At 46.4% G+C, this 20,053-nt stretch overlaps 1 protein-coding gene across 2 annotated transcripts in view; it reads right to left on the bottom strand.

The window, feature by feature from the left end:
- The window catches only part of BLTP2 (bridge-like lipid transfer protein family member 2), a 213,208-nt gene that overhangs the window by 57,830 nt on the left and 135,325 nt on the right, over window positions 1–20,053 (bottom strand). For both annotated transcript variants that reach the window (XM_082247020.1, XM_082247021.1), the window contains exons 24-26: window positions 18,657–18,951; window positions 10,892–11,049; window positions 10,227–10,433 (exon numbers count right to left, since the gene is read on the bottom strand). In XM_082247020.1, coding sequence (XP_082103146.1) covers window positions 10,227–10,433; window positions 10,892–11,049; window positions 18,657–18,951 — 660 coding nt within the window. The remainder of the gene's footprint in view (window positions 1–10,226; window positions 10,434–10,891; window positions 11,050–18,656; window positions 18,952–20,053) is intronic.

The following is a 20,053-nucleotide window of genomic DNA, read 5'->3' as shown; positions in this document are numbered from 1 at the left end:
CTCCACCACGAGCGACGGGCCGGCGCCATCTTGGATCGGGGCCTCCCTCTCCAGCCTCCGGAATGCAGCCAGTTTTGCCGCAGCTTCCGAGCCTTTCTTCGGCGGAGACATGCGGAGGTCAGTGCCGCGGGTGTGCGGGAGGTGAAGGGAGGATTATCGTGCCCGGAGGGCTGCAGGATTAGCGGTAAAGGAGATCGGTCCGGCGGAGCTCCTCTCACACACGTCCTCTCACATGCTGCGCCAGGCCACGCCCCTCAACTCTGGGCCTTATTTATCAAAGTGACTTTAAAGAGGAGCTCCAGTCTCCTGTGTAACAATTAAAAGTAAGCAGCTACAAAAACTGCTGACTTTTAACAAACAGCCACTCACCTGTCCCCCGATCCAGTGGCATCCTCACCTAGGCTAGTTCTTTACTAGCGTTCGAGTTCATGGCACCGGCATTTTAACTGTGGACACCTGGCTGTGACAGGACAGCTTGCGACTTTACAGCAGGGTGCCCACTGCCCATGCGCGAGCCGCGAATTATGAATGGTCTTGCAGTCTTCTGGGACTTGTGACATGTCCAAGAAGACAGAGGGGGTGAAGTAGAGCTGCACTATTAATCGTTAAAAAAAAAATAGCTTTCTCTATTCACCCCACCCCACGATCTTAAAACAGCATGTCCTCAATTCTTACAGAGCTGTTCTCTGCTCACTTGCAGCTGTCAAAAAAAAAAAAAAAAAAAGAACCTCTGGCAAATGCTTATCAACATTGTTAAGGCTGCTAGATAACTATAAACACAATGCTTTACAATGTATCTTTTCATTCTTTTAGTCCCGGTTCACACTTGTGCGATGCAGGAAGGCTGCGAATTCGCAGCCTGTTCCCGCATCGCACCCGCACATCTGGCAGTTCACACTGCCATATGCGATACGCAGGGGGTGTCAATTAAATGTTAACGACACCCCAGGTCTGACAGTTCGCACAGAATCGGATCGCACAAGTGTGAACCACTGTGCGATCCGATCCTGATGCGGCTGGAAAAAAGGGTCATGTGCAAGTTTGGTGCGGATACACAGTGAATTCAGCCATACAAAGTGTATGGCTGAATTCGCATCTGCACATCCGATCGCATGTAATGAAGGAGCAGTGCGCTCCGATATTACATGCGATCGCCGCACTCGCAATAGTGTGAAACGGCCCTTAGAGCCGATTCACACTGAGGTGACACGACTCCTTACTACTTCGGGGGCGACTTGTGCACTACATTGCACCACGACTTCGGAGTGACTTGCAGGGACTTCACATAATGGAAGTCTATGCAAGTCGCTCCGAGGTCGCCCCGAAATAGTACAGGACCCTTTTTCTAAGTCGGAGCGACTTGTGTTGCTCCTATTAGAACGGGTCCTGTAGCGGTCAATGGACCGGGAGGGAGCGTGACTTGTCAGGCTGACAAGTTGCCTGACAAGTCGCGCTAATCTGAACCGGCTCTCAGATCAAAGGAATGAACTTATGTCTGTGAGAGCAGTTTAACCTCTTAAAGACTAAGCCTTTTTCTGACACTTGTTGCTTACAAGTTAAAAGTATTTTTTGCTAGAAAATTACTAAGAACCCCCAAACATTATATATATCAATTTTTTAGCAGAGACCCTAGAAAATAAAATGGCGATCGTTGCAATCTTTTAGGTCACACTGTATTTAGGAGGAACACCCTGACTGAGACTGAGTCAAGAACAGACCCAGATAGTCCAACTAGGTGGACAGAACCAGAGCCAACACCTGGAAATTTAATTCCCAACCGAGCTCCTACAGAGTCCACACAGTAATCACCCGGTTGTCCTCCAGGACAGGCGGAGACTCTGCTCGCAGAAGAAGATCATCCAGGTACTCCAGTGCCGCAATCCCCCCCTGGTGCAACAATGCCAACCCTGGGGCCAACACTTGCGAAAACCTGAGGGGTTGAGGTGAGATACAGCAAGCAGAGGGAGCGCGAATGACTGACATATATCGGAATATGAAGGTAAGCGTCCTTAATATTGATAGAGGCCAGAAGATCCCCCTGATGTAGGGATGCCACTACCGTACAAATGGACTCTATTCAAAACATCTGTACCCGCACAAAGGGGTTGAGAGCTTGAAGTCCAAGATTGGATGTACCTCGCTTTCCTCCCTGGGACCTGCAAACATGTTTGAATAAAACCCATGAAACAAATGTTCAGATTCTGGGACCGGAACAATACATCCTTGTAGTAGCATGTCTTGCACCGCCCAGAAGAGACTTCGCAGGCAGTCTGGGGATAAACGCAGGTTGGAAGGAAAGAACCTCTCTGGAGGAGAAGACCGAAAACTCGATGTTGTAGCCAGATGGAATCAGCTCATGGACCCACTTGTCTTGAATCAGGGGGGTCCACGGGTCCGGAAAGAAGCAAATACGTCCTCCCCCACCCCAGATACAAGTGAGGGCCCCCCTTCAGGCAGAAGAGGCGTTTGTCTGCAGGTCTGGAAGGACCCGCTCTCGACATACCAGACCAGGTCCTCATGGAACCTCGGGAGGAGGTCTTCCCAGGGAGACTACGAAGAGGCAATTCCCCACAAAGGGAAGATCACATAAGACCTTCTGGAAAGTCTGGTCCGCAGATAAGCATTTTAGCCATATCATGCGCCGAAGGATCACTGCTTTCAGGGACAACCCAGAGACTAAGGGAGCTGCATCCAGAGAGGCATCACAGACAAACTGCAACCCCTGGAACAACTAGTCCACCAAATTCGCAAAGGCAGGTAAAAGCTGTTCCCCACTCCAGATCCTGGCGCAAAAGCTTTGCCCACTCGGGAAAGTCAGGGACACCAATGCTATGATGAACACCGACCTAAAGACCGAACCGGCCATAGTAAACATGTGGCGGACCAAAGTCTAGGCTCTCTTGTCAAAAGGATCTTTTAAAACCAGGGATTCCTCCACCCGATATAGGGTGGATTTAGTTAGCCTGGGGACCTGAGAGTCAATCACAGGTGGGACTGCCCACGTACAACAGACTCCTCAAGGGGTATCGTCTATCGAAATGCTTAGGCACCGCCATATTGGGTTTAGAACAACTCCACTGACTCGCGACAATTTTGTCACAGTAGGCGGGAAAAAGGGAATACCTTTGCCGCTTTAGAGGATCTGCAGGCCCCAAGACCCACCGTGACTGTTTAGAGGAGGGAGGGGTGGGTTGGGGCTAAAAGACTCACCGTGACTGTTTAGAGGGGCTGGAGGGGAACAAGGTGGGTCCGATCATCCCAGGGAGGGGCCCACGTCCACCCCGAAAGACTACCAAGGGAGAGGGGGGACACTACTTCCCAAACCATGGAACCAGGTGGGCACCACTCCAGGCAGGCCACTGCACCATCTTGGAATGGGGGTGCTGCGGGCCAGAGGCATGCTGCGACACAGGTCATGACCAGAGCTATGCGTCCTCGCGAGGTGTTTAACTCGCCGGCCAGCCCCTGTCCTGTGGGGCTGTGTCGTGGCCAACCTAGTGTGGCAAGGTGTGGTCTGGTGTGTGAGGTTGCGCTCACTGGCCAGACTGGGAAGAACGTAAGGATCTAGGATATCCAGTCTGTTGCCCAGCTGACAGTTTATTGTAGTTCTCACAGGAACCAAATTGATTGTAGTTCTCACAGGAACAGAAAATAATAAAATAAAAAAATTCAGTTTAAAAAGGAAAAAATGCTAGGACAAGAGATCCCAGCAAGGAAGTGGGAGTATATCCCCTGGGACTGCCCCATTGCCCTGGTAAAGCTTTTCCCTGCCTAGTGTCCTACTCTTGTAGTGGACAGCATTACTCAATGGTCAAGAAGATTCTGGAGCTGTGTCCATCAATGAACGAAAGAGAAAATCATGATTCTCATTTTATCCAGAATCGTGTAGCCCTAGGGTGAGGAACGAAGCACCAGAGAGAAATGACACTTAGAGCTTTGGAGAGAGACATACAGTGGGTACGGAAAGTATTCAGACCCCCTTAAATTTTTCACTCTTTGTTATATTGCAGCCATTTGCTAAAATCATTTAAGTTCATTTTTCTTCCTCATGAATGTACACATAGCACCCCATACTGACAGAAAAATACAGAATTGTTGACATTGTTGCAGATTTATTAAAAAAGAAAAACTGAAATATCACATGGTCCTAAGTATTCAGACCCTTTGCTCAGTATTTGGTAGAAGCCCCCTTTTGATCTAATACAGCCAGGAGTCTTTTTGGGAAAGATGCAACAAGTCTTTCACACCTGGATTTGGGGATCCTCTGCCATTCCTCCTTGCAGATCCTCTCCAGTTCTGTCAGGTTGGATGGTAAACGTTGGTGGACAGCCATTTTTAGGTCTCTCCAGAGATGCTCAATTGGGTTTAAGTCAGGGCTCTGGCTGGGCCATTCAAGAACAGTCACGGAGTTGTTGTGAAGCCACTCCTTCGTTATTTTAGCTGTGTGCTTAGGGTCATTGTCTTGTTGGAAGGTAAACCTTCGGCCCAGTCTGAGGTCCAGAGCACTTTGGAGAAGGTTTTTGTCCAGGATATCCCTGTAGTTGGCCGCATTCATCTTTCCCTCGATTGCAACCAGTCGTCCTGTCCCTGCAGCTGAAAAACACCCCCACAGCATGATGCTGCCACCACCATGCTTCACTGTTGGGACTGTATTGGACAGGTGATGAGCAGTGCCTGGTTTTCTCCACACATACCGCTTAGAATTAAGGCCAAAAAGTTCTATTTTGGTCTCATCAGACCAGAAAATCTTATTTCTCACCATCTTGGAGTCCTTCAGGTGTTTTTTAGCAAACTCCATGCGGGCTTTCATGTGTCTTACACTGAGGAGAGGCTTCCGTCGGGCCACTCTGCCATAAAGCCCCGACTGGTGGAGGGCTGCAGTGATGGTTGACTTTCTACAACTTTCTCCCATCTCCTGACTGCATCTCTGGAGCTCAGCCACAGTGATCTTTGGGTTCTTCTTTACCTCTCTCACCAAGGCTCTTCTCCCCCGATAGCTCAGTTTGGCCGGACGGCCAGCTCTAGGAAGGCTTCTGGTCGTCCCAAACGTCTTCCATTTGAGGATTATGGAGGCCACTGTGCTCTTAGGAACCTTAAGTGCAGCAGAAATCTTTTTGTAACCTTGGCCAGATCTGTGCCTTGCCACAATTCTGTCTCTGAGCTCTTCAGGCAGTTCCTTTGACCTCATGATTCTCATTTGCTCTGACATGCATTGTGATCTGGAAGGTCTTATATAGACAGGTGTGTGGCTTTCCTAATCAAGTCCAATCAGTATAATCAAACACAGCTGGACTCAAATGAAGGTGTAGAACCATCTCAAGGATGATCAGAAGAAATGGAAAGCACCTGAGTTAAATATATGAGTGTCACAGCAAAGGGTCTGAATACTTAGGACCATGTGATATTTCAGTTTTTCTTTTTTAATAAATCTGCAACAATGTCAACAATTCTGTGTTTTTCTGTCAGTATGGGGTGCTATGTGTACATTCATGAGGAAGAAGAATGAACTTAAATGATTTTAGCAAATGGCTGCAATATAACAAAGAGTGAAAAATTTAAGGGGGTCTGAATACTTTCCGTACCCACTGTATATGTGCTTAAAGCGGAGTTCCACCCATTTTTTTTAGTCCCTTTAGATCATTCAGACATTAGTAATAGATTTCACAAATCGTAGTATTTTTATTTTTTTTTTCAATGCAAATACCTTTTTTTTTTTCTTTTATAGTCCGCCGCTGTAATACTGGACGCTTCGGTGATGATGTCATTCGGCGATTTGCAAGGGCCCCTGGGATAGCACTGTAATGTATCCCATGACTCCTTGAAAATCGCCTAGGGACGAAATATTGCGTTATTTGCAGGCCGGAAATGACGCGATTAGGCACTCCGGTACGGATCCTCATTCCCTGCTAAACAGCTTCTGGGCACCGGAAGTGACGAGCGGGGCCGGTGCAGGCGCATTCTGGGAGAAGAGGACACGGAAGAGGACGCAGAAAAGGACGCGCTTTCTTCAGCTGCCCACATTCGAGATGGCAGCGCTGGAGAAGAAATTTTCAAGGTAAGTATTTCTTCTAAAAGGTAAGTGCGACCCAGGACAGTTCAGAGTCAGAGGCTATCCATCGTGGAATGTACTAGCCCTGACTGTCCCGGGGGTATTTTTATTGAAGAAAAAAATTTGTGGCCGGAACTCCGCTTTAACTCAAATTCCATGACTGGGGTTTACAACCACTTTAAATACTAATGGACAATACAGGGGGCACTTGTTTACAGGTTGATATATTAGGTTACCTGTAGGTATCTTTAAAATATTTACATTTTAGGTCAGTGTTCGAACAATAAAAAGACAGTAGCTTTTAATATACTTAAACATTTCAGCTTTGTAAGATTCTACCCCCTTTCATGACCAGGCCTTTTTTTGCAATTTGGCATTGGCGATTGCACAGTCAAGCAATACTGTACCCAAATATAATTCATATTTTTTCACTGAAATAGAGGTTTCGTTTGGTGGTATTTGATCACAACTGTTTTTTTTATTTTTTGTGAATTTAAAAAAAAAAAAAAAAAAAACGATATTTTTTACTTTTTGCAATAAAACATCTAATAAAATTAAAAAATCTAACTTCTTCAAAAATTTTGGCCAAAAAGTATTCGGCTACATGTTTTTGATTAAAAAAAAATCCCAATAAGCGTATATTGATTGCTTTGCGAAAAGGTTGTGGTGCCTACAAACTATGGTATATATACTTGAATTTTTATTATTTTTTTACACTACTAATGGTGGCGATCAACGCTCTGACACCAACTGACTGACACGGACACTAATACAGTGATCAGTGATATTACTATACACTGTAACTTTACTAATGACACAATGGCTGGGAAGGGGTTACACTCTAGGGCGATCAAGGGGTTAAATATGTGCCTATGTGTAATGTATGTACTGCTTTTACTAAGAGATCTCTCTGTTTCTCACTCAGAAACTGACAAATCGCTCCCTCTGTACAGAGCTCTGTGCTGTTTACCAACACAGAGCTCTGGGCTGTGATTGCACACAGCCGATCATCAGGTCCTGGCCATGAATAAATGGCCGTGACTTGCTGGCAGGCTCCCACAATGTACAATCCGGTGCCGGCTGGAGGGCGCACAGACACGTGCAAAAAAACGGGAAGTAGGCAGGGACATACGGGTATGTCACTTTGCCTACAAACGCATGCTCGTTACAAGCGAGCGAGTGGTCGATGAGAAGTAGCTTTTCTATCTTAGCACTGCTGCCCCATTTTGTGTTGTATCCACATTCCAAGTCCTGGTTTGGGCTAAGTAATGGTCCTCTTCAAGTTTGAAAGTTTAGAGGGGCATTTACATCTGGAGAGAGCCGCTGCCCTCATTCTCTCCTCACAGAGCCGCCAGCTGGAACGTGCATGCTGGTCATGTGCCTCTCTTTCCATGACATTACATTGTCAACAAGAAATGGAGGCACAGAACAGTATGCAGAGCTGTGGGACTTTAGGAGCCTTTACTGTACAAGAAAAAAAATGATTATACATTCTTTAGCTGCTTCTCCGCTCCACTCTGCAGAGAGAGCACGCCTGAGAAAGTTGGGCAGGGCAGAAGTTCTTCTTCTTTGTGTCACTTACTCAGTGAGAGCTCAGCCTGAATGGGAGGGGGGGGGGGGGGGGAGAAAGCAGCTACATATGTGCAAGTAAAACTCGGACTGAGGACCAGTTCACACCACATGCAGTCCAGTGCGTTTATTTCTGCATCAAAAACGCATGGAAAGTAGTTTATATGGTCTCCAATGGCATAGTTAACACCAGTGCTTGCAGTTTCAGTGCGTTCCAAAAAAGTAGAACATGCTGGATTTTTCCTGCAGTAGACAGTACTGGAACACTGTAAAAAGCATCAAAAACGCATCAAGAATGCACTGGAACGCACGTCCTTATTTAAGGTTAAGAAAAAAAGAGGGGGGAAAAAATGCACTGGACTGCATCAAAAACGCTCTGTAACCACCAAAAATGCGCATGCAGACAAGCACCTGGAAAGCATCTGGACTGCGTTACTATGGTGTGAACTGGCCCTGGGAACGACCTTGGGGGGGGGGGGGGGGTGAGGGAAGCTGCCTGTGTGTGTGAAGAACCTCAGATGGAGAACAGCCTGGATGAGAGGGATGAAGAGCTGAAAGTAGAACTACACTTAATCTGAGCACCACAAACCAAAAATGCAACTGTATTTAATTCATTTTTAATATTCACAGCATACTCAACCATCAATTCATGTCTCCATGCTTTATTTTGTGGATAAATCACTTTGTGAAACACCCCTTAGATATTCTGGCTGTAGCCATCTTGAGTAAGGGCAGATGTTTTGCGTAGCATTTACTTCCTGGAATCCACCTGTCCTTAGCTCAGGCATGCAAGCAAGCGAGGGTGTGCTTAGCTGAGAAAGCCTCTCCTTCCTTACTGAAGACCCCTGGGACATTTGACATCATTTGCCCAGGCACTGAAACCAGGAAACAACTGAAGAAATATTTAAAAAAAACTTGGGAGTGCTGGTTCACACTAGTGCGATGCCAGACATTGCATGTGATTTGAACCGCATTGCTGTGCAGATCACATGCGATGTCTGCGCGATGAGATTTCAGCAATTCAGCATTCGCATCAAAATGGTGCAGGATCCTTTTATGGTTCGCACTGGAATCAGATCGTATGGGTGTTCACACCTATGCGATCCCATTCCTGCACCATTTCACAGTTCGCACTGCGATCTGCAAACCAATCTGGGGGTGTCATTAACTTTACATTGACACCCCCAGCGATTCGCAGATCTCAGTGTAAACCGCTGTGCAATTTTGGTGCTATGCAGGAACCGCCACTGATTTGCAGGGTTTCTCGCATCGCACCAGTATGAACCAGGACTAAAACAAGTAAATATGATCTTTTTACGAATGCTAACAGCATAAGGATTAAAAATAGTCAGTGTTGATTGTGAGAGTAAAGTTCCACTTAAAGCACTACTGAAGTCTTGGGAGCGCGCAGACTACTAGGAACAGACGTCAGTCATAGAAGAGGAAGAAGAACTTTATGGTCCAGATGGCGCTACATGAGAGACCTTTGCCCCTCCCGCAGGTATTTTCTTTGATTTCACAAGAAAGGGTGTACATTCTAGAGGGGAGAAAATCGCTTTTCAGGATTAAGATAATGTAAAAAGAAATAAACCCATACTTTTTAACCACTTCAGCTCGGAAAGGTTTTACCCCCTTAATGACCAGGCCATTTTTTACGATATGGCACTGCGTGACTTTAACTGGCATTTGTGCGGTCGTGCGACGCTGTACCCAAATAGAATTGATGTCCTTTCTTTCCCACAAATAGAGCTTTCTTTTGGTGGTATTTGATCAACTCTGTGGTGCTATAAACAAAAAAAGAGCAACAACTTTGGGGGAAAAAAATATTTTTTTACTTCCTGCTAGAATTTTTTTTTTAAAAAAATCTAAATTCTTCGTAAATGTATGCCAATATGTATTCTGCTACATATTTTTTATTAAAGAAAATCCTAATAAGCGTACACTGATTGTTTTGCGCAAAAGTTTTAGCGTCTACAAACGATGGAAAATTTTTATAGAATTTTTACAAGTAATGGCGGCGATCAGCGACTTATAGGCAGACAAATCGTACACCTGACATTTCTGACAGTTTTTTGGGGACTATATTTTATTACAGCGATCCTTGTTAAAAAAATCTGCACTGTTACTGTACTAATGACACTGGCAGAGAAGGGGTTAACATCAGAGGCGATCAAAGGGTTAAAATGTGTTCCCTAGGAGCGTTTGCTAACTGGGGGAAGACCGAGATCGCTGTTCCTGCTTAGCAGAAACACAAGATCTCGGTCTTCCTTCCTGTCAGAATGGTGATCTGCCTAGTTTACATAGGCAGACCGCCGTTCTGTGTCTCTCGGGAATGATCGCGGGTAGCCGGCGGAAATGGGGACCCTCCGATCCGCTGATTGGCTCCCCCGCTAGCCAATCAGTGCGCCTCCAGCGGAAAACGCACGCCCCTTGCAGCCCCTGCTCGCAATTACATACAGGTACGTGATTTCACGCACGGGAGCCGACTTGCCATAGTAAAAGTACGTTAGGAGGTTGGCAAATGGTTAAGCAGACATATACCATGTAATGTGAATATCAAATGAAGTTAATGCTCACAAGTAAAATTATATCTAGAACAAAGACTTACCTCCAACCAGCACTGGCCATCTTCTCCCTCGTTTGGGCTGCTCTCGGTAGTAGCAAAGTACTGCATGCTGTCAAGCTGGCAGGTCCAAGATGTTTTCTGCTTTAAGGTGTCTCCATACCAGGATGGGTGGTGCTGGCACTGCAAAAGTTGGGCTTTTGCTGCAGACACAATCACACAGCCTTCGGTCTCAGCTCCTCGAAGAACCATCTGCAGACCCAGAAGTGGGATGTGTATAAGAGCATAGAAAGCTTGATTTCTTTTATGGTAAATGTAAATGGTGGAATTTTGTTCGAGATCAGGCCTTTTTTTCCCCCTTCATGGAGACCAGTATGGTCAAATCAAGTTTTATGAATTACCAAAATGTCAAAACATTATTTGGATGATTGAGAACTGGCTGCTCAGGCCCCCGGCAAAGCAACATGGGGGCTGAAAGAATCTTTAACTCCAACACAGGACTTTTCCTTGCTCCAGGCGGCCAAGTAAAGCAGTGGGGGAGTGAAAAGAAAATGAGTATATACAGCTGGGCAGGGTGGGCATTAAGTGCACACGTTGCTTTTTTTTGCATTAACAAACAAGGTTACCTTAAGGCTTCCATACAGTGCACACTTTCTCTACAGGTCTGGTTTATAGCTCTATAAAGGATAAATTCAGCTATACAATATTACCTGACAGTTTACCAGCTCAATAAGCCAGTTGTGATTATAGATGTCTGTGTCCAGACAGGCAGCTTTTCCACACAACTGCTCACTCACACCAGACTCCTCTTCAGTAAAAACGACAAATTTATCCGTTTCCTCAATCAACTTCTGTAGCATGTCGGCTCCTAAAGGAGAAGGATCGACAAGAATAAACATACAGCTGCAACTAAGTCAAACCCTATGTGACAGTTAATACTTACTACTTTTATACATGTGAGCATTACATTTGTCTGCTGTGACTGTGCAATGGGCACAAATAGAGCACACACTAATGGCACTTTTCCACTGCAAGTACCGGCTCGGCTCTACTCGGCCCGGTTTGCTTTTCCACTGGTGGTACCGCATGGTACGGTGTTGGAACGGTTCGGTATGGTACGGTATGGTTTGCTTTTCCACTAAAGTAGTACTAAAGTTAAGTGGGTGGGATAACAACGGGGTGGGTGGGATTCTCTGACCAATCAGTGGCTAGTAGTGACTGCATGCAAAGGATTGTGGGATATGGTACCGGGTATGGTACCTCTTGGAACCACAATCGAGTAGGTACTGTTTTTGAGAGCCGTACCGTTCGGTTCCATGCAGTGGAAAAGCGCCGCTGTACCGTACCGTACCGAACCGTTCCTACACCATACCATGCGGTACCAGCAGTGGAAAAGCACAAAAGCGATCCATACCGTTCGGTTCCATGCAGTGGAAAAGCGCCATTAGATTCTGAATGGGGGCCAGATGATTTTATTGCATTTTAGGTACAAATGCAGCAATAGACACTTTTTGAAGAGGGAATGGGATGTAGTGCTAAGTAGCTCAATTACTCACCAGCTTTTTTTGAGAGGTAGGGTTACCCCAGAGACCCGGATTTCACATCCCACCATGGATACGACACCAATGAGTTTATATCATGCCATTTTGCCACCCAAGCTCATTCTAAAATCTTAACTCCTTGGAGAATCCAGGCAGGAAGCAAATATTCTATAGCACATCATAAAGCAATATACTACGGCTCTGTTAGGGGGATGTCAAGTGATTGAAACTAATGCTGTTTAATGCTCTAAAGTATTTAGAAGCCAAATTACTAAATGTAATCCTAGTTGTTTTTTTTTTGACTTACCCTTTTATTTGATTTGGAGAGAGTACACTTAATATTTGCTGCAAGTTGGCATTCAAACCAATAGGACAAAGTTAAAAAAAAAAAATAATAAAAAGAAAGGTCACCCTGTTTGCAGATATTTAACTCTGGACAGAGTAAAACATTTTTTGGCCCAAATATACATTGATAAACTGTAAATGCACACATTACAACCCAATTCCAAAAAAGTTGGGATGCTGTGTAAACTCTACATAAAAACAGAATGCAATGATTTGTAAATCTCATAAACCCATATTTTATTCACAATAGAAAATAGAAAACATAAAAAAGTTTAAAACTGAGAAAAATCGGACCTTTAGATCCTGCCTCTCCACCCCTTCCTCTTTTCCTCTGCAGAAATAGGGCATTGCTTTTTTTTTTTTCTTTGGTTTACTTCATTTTTTTCATTTAAAGTGTGCCCTGCCTCCCCATGCATGTCCCTTGCCTTAGGAAAATGACACGCACACTGCCCGCTGTGCCTTCCAGGATATGTACGTCACATATCCCAGGAGGCATAGTGTCAGGATCTGTGTCATTACATGGGTCACCTGCTGGTGGCACTGTTGTTCCTGGAACTGAGGGGCGCAGTTCCAGGGCCCACCAGCGGGTGTCTCCCAGCAGCTGGACTGTTCTTTTAATTAAGCTGCACCTGAGGAGGACTGCTGAGGGAATATAAGCCCGCCCTTCACTGAGGCTCAGTGCTTCAGTATTTTCTCTGCTAGCCGTGTCCCTGTCTGAACCTGTATCCTGAAACCTGTATCCTGAAACCTGTATCCTGAAACCTGTATCCTGAAACCTGTATCCTGAAACCTGTATCCTGAAACCTGTATCCTGATCCTGAGTCCTGTTCCCTGCATCCTGCTTCCTGTACCTGGCTCCCTGCTTTCCTTGTCTCCTGTCCCTGTCCTGTCCTGCTATTGTTTGCTCCATCCCTTTGTATATAGTTTGTTAGGTTCTATTGGGGTTTACTGTTATCATTTATATTTTGTTTACTTGTTTATGGTCACTGGTGTTGGTATTGGAGTGTGTCATTTTGCTTAATAAACTTATTTACATCTTTATCTATCTGGGTCCTGATTCCTTGGTGCAGCCAACTGATCTGATCACCCTTGCTGGATGCCTGCATGTGGTATCCCTGACAGAATACTGAAGCCACTAACGATCAGATCGGTTGCACCTGGGAATTAGGAATTTTCTGGTTGTTGCAAGATGCAGTCAGAGGAGGTCTTTTATTTTTCTTTGCTTATAACAGAAGACAGGGAATATTGTCGCCAAATTTTGAAAACTTACACTAGCGAGCAGTTGTTGGAATGCATCCGTCTGGCCCACTCGTTTGTTGACAAAGGCAGAGTTTTGTTCAAAGAGATTCAGCCACTTATTCAGCTCTGTGCAGAGTTGGCTTTATCTAATACCCCTAAGGGTGGTGATGATTATTCTCCTCCTTTTAGTGTCTCTCAGGTGGTATCTCTTGTGTGGCTCTTGGAAGATGATAAACCCTATTTTATTGAACATTATTCAGTGTATTCTCCAGAGGCCCTGTTGGATTGCATGAATGCTGTATATTCTCTAATCAGACAAGGGGGTTGTAAATTGAGTTTTGTTCAGGCCTTATTGCAAACCTGGTCAGATCTTTCCAATTTAGCATCAGCTAACTCACACCAATCCACTTCTGCCTCTGGACACCAGTTTTCTCAAAGTTTATCCTCTCCGTTACCCGTAGCAACCACAGCTGCAGTTAGGTATGGTTTGCTTTCCACTGCTTGTTCATATCCTGGCTTAACGAGTTGCACTTTTCCTGCATTTAACTCTGTGAAAACTTCCTCTACTACTCTGTTGCCTCTAGCAACCTCTCAGAAATTCTCCTCTGTAACTGTCTCTCCTTTTCCACCATCTCCCAATACTGCCATTTCGCTTCCATCTACTTCACAATCTATTCATAGCCCTGCAACCACTAGCAAGATTTCTGTATCTAAACCTAAAAAGAAAAGGAGATTTTTCCCAACACATACAATTATACCTGTTACCCAGCCTGCTGATCCAGTGCCCGCTGTTCTGATGCCTGTTGTTCCAGTGCCTGCTGATCCAGTGCCCACTGATCCGGTGCCTCCTACTGAGCCTGCTGATCCAGTGCCCACTGTTCTGATGCCTGCTGTTACAGTGCCCGCTGATCTGGTGCCTCCTACTGAGCCCGCTGATCCAGTACCTGCTGTTCCGGTGCCCGCTGATCCGGTGCCTCCTACTGAGCCTGCTGATCCAGTGCCCACTGATCCGTTGCCTTCTACTGAGCCTGCTGATCCAGTGCCTGTTGTTCCAGTGCCCGCTGATCCAGTGCCCACTGATCTGGTGCCTCCTACTGAGCCTGCTGATCCAGTGCCTGCTGTTCTGATGCCTTCTGATCCAGTGCCCGCTGATCTGGTGCCTCTTACTGAGCCTGTTGATCCAGTGCCTGCTGTTCTGATGCCTGCTGATCCAGTGCCCGCTGATCTGGTGCCTCTTACTGAGCCTGTTGATCCAGTGCCCACTGATCCGGTGCCTCCTACTGAGCCTGCTGATCCAGTGCCCGCTGTTCTGATGCCTGTTGTTCCAGTGCCTGCTGATCCAGTGCCCACTGATCCGGTGCCTCTTACTGAGCCTGCTGATCCAGTGCCCACTGTTCTGATGCCTGCTGTTCCAGTGCCCGCTGATCTGGTGCCTCCTACTGAGCCCGCTGATCCAGTGCCTGCTGTTCCAGTGCCCGCTGATCCAGTGCCTCCTACTGAGCCTGCTGACCCAGTGCCCACTGATCCGGTACCTTTTACTGAGCCTGCTGATCCAGTGCCCGCTGTTCTGACGCCTGTTGTTCCAGTGCCTGCTGATCCGGTGCCTCCTACTGAGCCTGCTGATCCAGTGCCCACTGTTCTGATGCCTGCTGTTACAGTGCCCGCTTGTCTGGTGCCTCCGACTGAGCCTGCTGATCCAGTGCCCGCTGATCTGGTGCCTCTTAATGAGCCTGTTGATCCAGTGCCCACTGATCCGGTGCCTCCTACTGAGCCTGCTGATCCAGTGCTCGCTGTTCTGATGCCTGTTGTTCCAGTGCCCGCTGATCCAGTGCCCACTGATCCGGTGCCTCCTACTGAGCCTGCTGATCCAGTGCCCACTGTTCTGATGCCTGCTGTTCCAGTGCCCGCTGATCTGGTGCCTCCTACTGAGCCCGCTGATCCAGTGCCTTCTATTCCGGTGCCCTCTGATCCAGTGCCTCCTACTGAGCCTGCTGATCCAGTGCCCTTTGATCCGGTGCCTTCTACTGAGCCTGCTGATCCAGTGCCCGCTGTTCTGATGCCTGTTGTTCCAGTGCCCACTGATCCGGTGCCTCCTACTGAGCCTGCTGATCCAGTGCCTGCTGTTACATTGCCCGCTGATCTGGTGCCTTCTACTGAGCCTGCTGATCCAGTGCCCACTGATCCGGTGCCTCCTACTGAGCCTGCTGATCCAGTGCCTGCTGATCCTGTGCCTGCTGATCCTGTGCCTGCTGATCCTGTGCCTGCTGATCCTGTGCCTGCTGATCCTGTGCCTGCTGACCCAGTGCTTGCTGTTCCAGTGCCCGCTGACCCAGTGCTTGCTGTTCCGGTGCCTGCTGACCCAGTGTTTGCTGATCCAGTGCCTGCTGAGCCACGGTCTGCCGCCCTGTTTGATGTGCCACTGTCTGTTGCCCAGCCTGGTGTGCCACTGCCGGATATCCTGCATGCCGCTGGCGCTCCCCTGCTTGATGTCCAGCTTGCCTTCAGTCCCAGTGTTGGGACATGTGTTGCAATGAGGGCAGGTGTATCCCTAATGTTACGCCTCTTCAGGAACTTGACCTGTGGGGTGCCAAGACGGCTTCCAGACCCTGGTGGTGGGGCGCATGATCAATTGCTGGACTCTGGTGGCACGCCTTCCGGCAAGTTAAAGGACTTTGGCCTAGAGAGTGCTAGAAGACCCGCAGACATGGAGGGGAGACCTTTTTGGACTTTTGGGGTAGAAGCACAATGGAGCGTCCGGAGGCCGCTCCTTAAAGGGGGGGAACTGTCAGGATCTGTGTCATTACATGGGTCACCTGCTGGTGGCACTGTTGTTCTTGGAACTGAGGGGCGCAGTTCCAGGGCCCACCAGCGGGTGTCTCCCAGCAGCTGGACTGTTCTTTTAATTAAGCTGCACCTGAGGAGGACTGCTGAGGGAATATAAGCCCGCCCTTCACTGAGGCTCAGTGCTTCAGTATTTTCTCTGCTAGCCGTGTCCCTGTCTGAACCTGTATCCTGAAACCTGTATCCTGAAACCTGTATCCTGAAACCTGTATCCTGAAACCTGTATCCTGAAACCTGTATCCTGAAACCTGTATCCTGATCCTGAGTCCTGTTCCCTGCATCCTGCTTCCTGTACCTGGCTCCCTGCTTTCCTTGTCTCCTGTCCCTGTCCTGTCCTGCTATTGTTTGCTCCATCCCTTTGTATATAGTTTGTTAGGTTCTATTGGGGTTTACTGTTATCATTTATATTTTGTTTACTTGTTTATGGTCACTGGTGTTGGTATTGGAGTGTGTCATTTTGCTTAATAAACTTATTTACATCTTTATCTATCTGGGTCCTGATTCCTTGGTGCAGCCAACTGATCTGATCACCCTTGCTGGATGCCTGCATGTGGTATCCCTGACACATAGCTTTTCATTCAAGAACAGGAGGAGGGGACAGTCCTTTTGGCGCATCAATGAGAGGCCCCCTTGCCTCTCCATGGCATCAGAGAGAACATGGCAAGGCAGAATGGAGCTGTGGCCAGGCATGAGAGGATCTCAGCGGGACAAAGTTGGATCCACTGGGTGGGTGAGTATCTGAAATGTGCAGATACCACCATCAGGTAAGCAGGGGCCAAAAAAAAATAAAGGGGAGGTCGCCCAAAGTCCTTTTTTATGGAAAAAAAAATTGATGCCAGGAACAAGTCTTGAATGAGTTGGGACAGGGACATGTTTAGCACAGTGTAGCACCTCTTCTTCTTTTAACAACACTCTATAAATGTCTGGGAACGGAGGAGATCAGTTGCTGGAGTTTTGGGAGAGTTTTTGTTGTCCCATTCTTGTCTGATATAGGAATGTAACTACTCAACCGTCTGGGTCTTCTTTGTCATATTTTTCGTTTCAAGGTGCTCCAAATATTTTCAATTAACGAAAGGTGTGAACTGCAGACAGCCAAGTTAAGCACCCAGACATTTCTAAAACAAAGCCTTGCTGTTGTCAAAGATGCAGTATGTGGTTTAGCATTGTCCTGCTGAAAAATGCAAGGCCTTACCTGGAAAAGATGTTGTCTGGTTGGGAGCATATGCTGCTCTAAAACCTGGATATATCTTAGCATTGATGGTGCCTTTTATAGATGTGCAGGCTGCCTATTCCATACGCACTACCGCACCCCCATACCATCAGAGAAGTAGGCTTTTGAACTGAGAGCTGATAACAATGAAGGTCCCTCTCCTCTTTAGTGTTCACGATTTCCAAAAAAGATTTCTATTCGTCTGATCACAGAACAGCTTTCCACTTTGCAACAGACAATTTGAAATGAGCTTTGGCCAGAGAAGATGGCAGCATTTCTGGATCATGTTCAGATATACCCTTCTTATTTGCATGACAGAGCTTTAACTTGCATTTTTTGGATAGCACGGTGAGCTGTGTTCACAGACAGTGATTGTTGTAAGTACTCCTGAGCTTATGCAGTGATATCCATCACAGACTCATTCTTGTTTTTATTGCAATGCCATCTGAGGGCTCGAAGATCACAGGCATCCTATACTGCTTTCAGGCTTGTCCCTTGGACACAGAGATTTCTCTTGATTCTTGGGATCTTTTTGATATTATGTACTGTAGATGATGATATGTTTAAAGTCTTTGCAATTTTATGTTGCAGAATATTATTCTAAAATGTTCAACAATTTTTAGATGCAGTTTTTCCCAGATGATTTGTAAACCACTGCCCATTTTTTACTTCTGAGACACTGACTCACTAAGGTTCCCTTTTTATACGCAAGCTTGTTTCTGACCTGTTGCCAAGTAACCTAATTACTTGCAAAATATTCTTCCAGCACCTACTTGTTTGCACCACTTACTTTACCAGCTTTATGTTGCCCCATCCCAACTTTTTTTGGACATGTTGTTGCCATCAATTTCAAAATTACCTTGTTTCTTAAAATGGCAAATTTTCTCACTTAAAGATCCATGCACACCGGCTAAAAAAATGCCAGTGCTCTAGGCAAAATAAAATGTGAATTTTGAAATATTCTTTTAATAATTCTGCTTATAAACACTGAGCCTAAAATAGTCCTCTAAACGACCTAATGTGCACGGACACATAAGATAATATTAGTTTCCTCTACAGCCAAAACTCCTATAGAAGCAGCTTTTTTTTATGCTAGTGCACATGGACCTTAAACATTTGATAGGTTTTCTATTTTCTATTGTGAATAAAATATGGGATTATGAGATTTGCAAATCATTGCATTATGTTTTTATGTAGATTTTTCACTGCATCCCAACTTTTTTGGAATTGGGGTTGTATAATAACTCATAAAAGACAACCTAGCAATTTTGCTGTGAAAACACCAGTTGCATCTCCTACCTCCCGATAGAGATCTCTCGCTCCTTCCAGTAACTACAGGTGGTATGGCATGCTTCGGAGAAGGAAAGTTGCGTGAGGAGCTGCGTTTCAGCTTCTTCGCCTGCAACTGGGCATCAATTTTGAGTCCTTTCAAGGCCTCTGTGGAGAGATTGCGCTTCAGGACTGCTGCTTTCTTATAGCCATCATAAAGACCAAAAGCAATGTCTCTGTTAAGAGTTGTCCAAGAAGCCCTGAGGTCAACCAGGTGCAGTCGATGGGTGTAGATTGCATTCTCTTCACCAGTAGGAGACAGTTCCTGTTTGCAAAACATGGTGAAAGGGAGAAATGTGGTTCTGTATATACAAGTCTACATTTTTTCCATAACTCTACTATAAAACAATGTTATTAAAGTCAGTAAGAGTCTGTGTTGATTGTTTAGGGCTTGTGCCAATGGTATCAGTTTGAGAGACATTTAAAGGAGAACTCCGGGCAAAAACTTTTTTACATGATCTTTTTGCCAATTTCCTACCTGCAAGCAGTTACATTACCTGACATAGTTTCATACACTGAGCAGCTTTTGCAGGCCTTACTATCTGCTGCATGTGAAACTCCCCCTTTCCTCAGTCAGTGGCCATGAGTGCTGCCAATCAGTGCCGCCTATCAGTGGCAATCAGTGTTGCCTATCAATGCTGCCAATCAATGCGGCCAATCGGTGTTGCCCTATCAATGCGGCCAATCGGTGTTGCCCTATCAATGCGGCCAATTGGTGTTGTCCCATCGGTGTTTACCTGATGTAAAGCAGCATGTCGCAGCTCTCGCTTTCTGTGGTGCATCTAGGACTGTGCTCGCATTTACCATACACGCACTGAATGATGTTAGAAAGATCTTAAAGCTGCAGGAGGAGGAATAATTCTAATACTGAATTACAGCAGAATACAGTGTATATAAAATATAATTATGGGCATTTCTCTACAAGTTCAGTAATGATCAACACCTTCCCGCCTGGCCTATTGAAGGATGACAGCGGTGCGGTGGCTCGCCTGTTCTGACTGGACGTCATATGATGTCCTTCAAAAGAAGCCGCTCGTGCGTGCCCCCCGCGACGATCAGTAGTGCAGCTTTCGGCATTCCTTTATTGACGTTGACATACCCTGAGTAGAGGGGAACCGATAAGCGGCTCTGCTGACGGGGGGGGGGGGGGGGGATAATCAGTGCAGTATTTATTAGTGCAGCCCCATCAGCAATGCCCACCAGTGTCTACCAGTAATACCCACCGGAGCCCAACAGTGATGCGCACCAGTGGTGCCAATCAGTGCCCACCAGTGATGCACTTCAGTGCCAATCAGTCATGCCTGTCAGTGCTTCCTCATCGTGTCACCCCCTCGGTGCCCATCATTGCCGCCTATCAGTGTCCATCA

Source organism: Pelophylax lessonae, assembly GCF_965119305.1.
Source record: "Pelophylax lessonae genome assembly, chromosome: 2".
Lineage (NCBI taxonomy): Eukaryota > Metazoa > Chordata > Amphibia > Anura > Ranidae > Pelophylax > Pelophylax lessonae.
The sequence above is the reverse complement of the archived record's forward strand: the minus strand, read 5'-3'. Positions and strand labels throughout refer to the sequence as shown.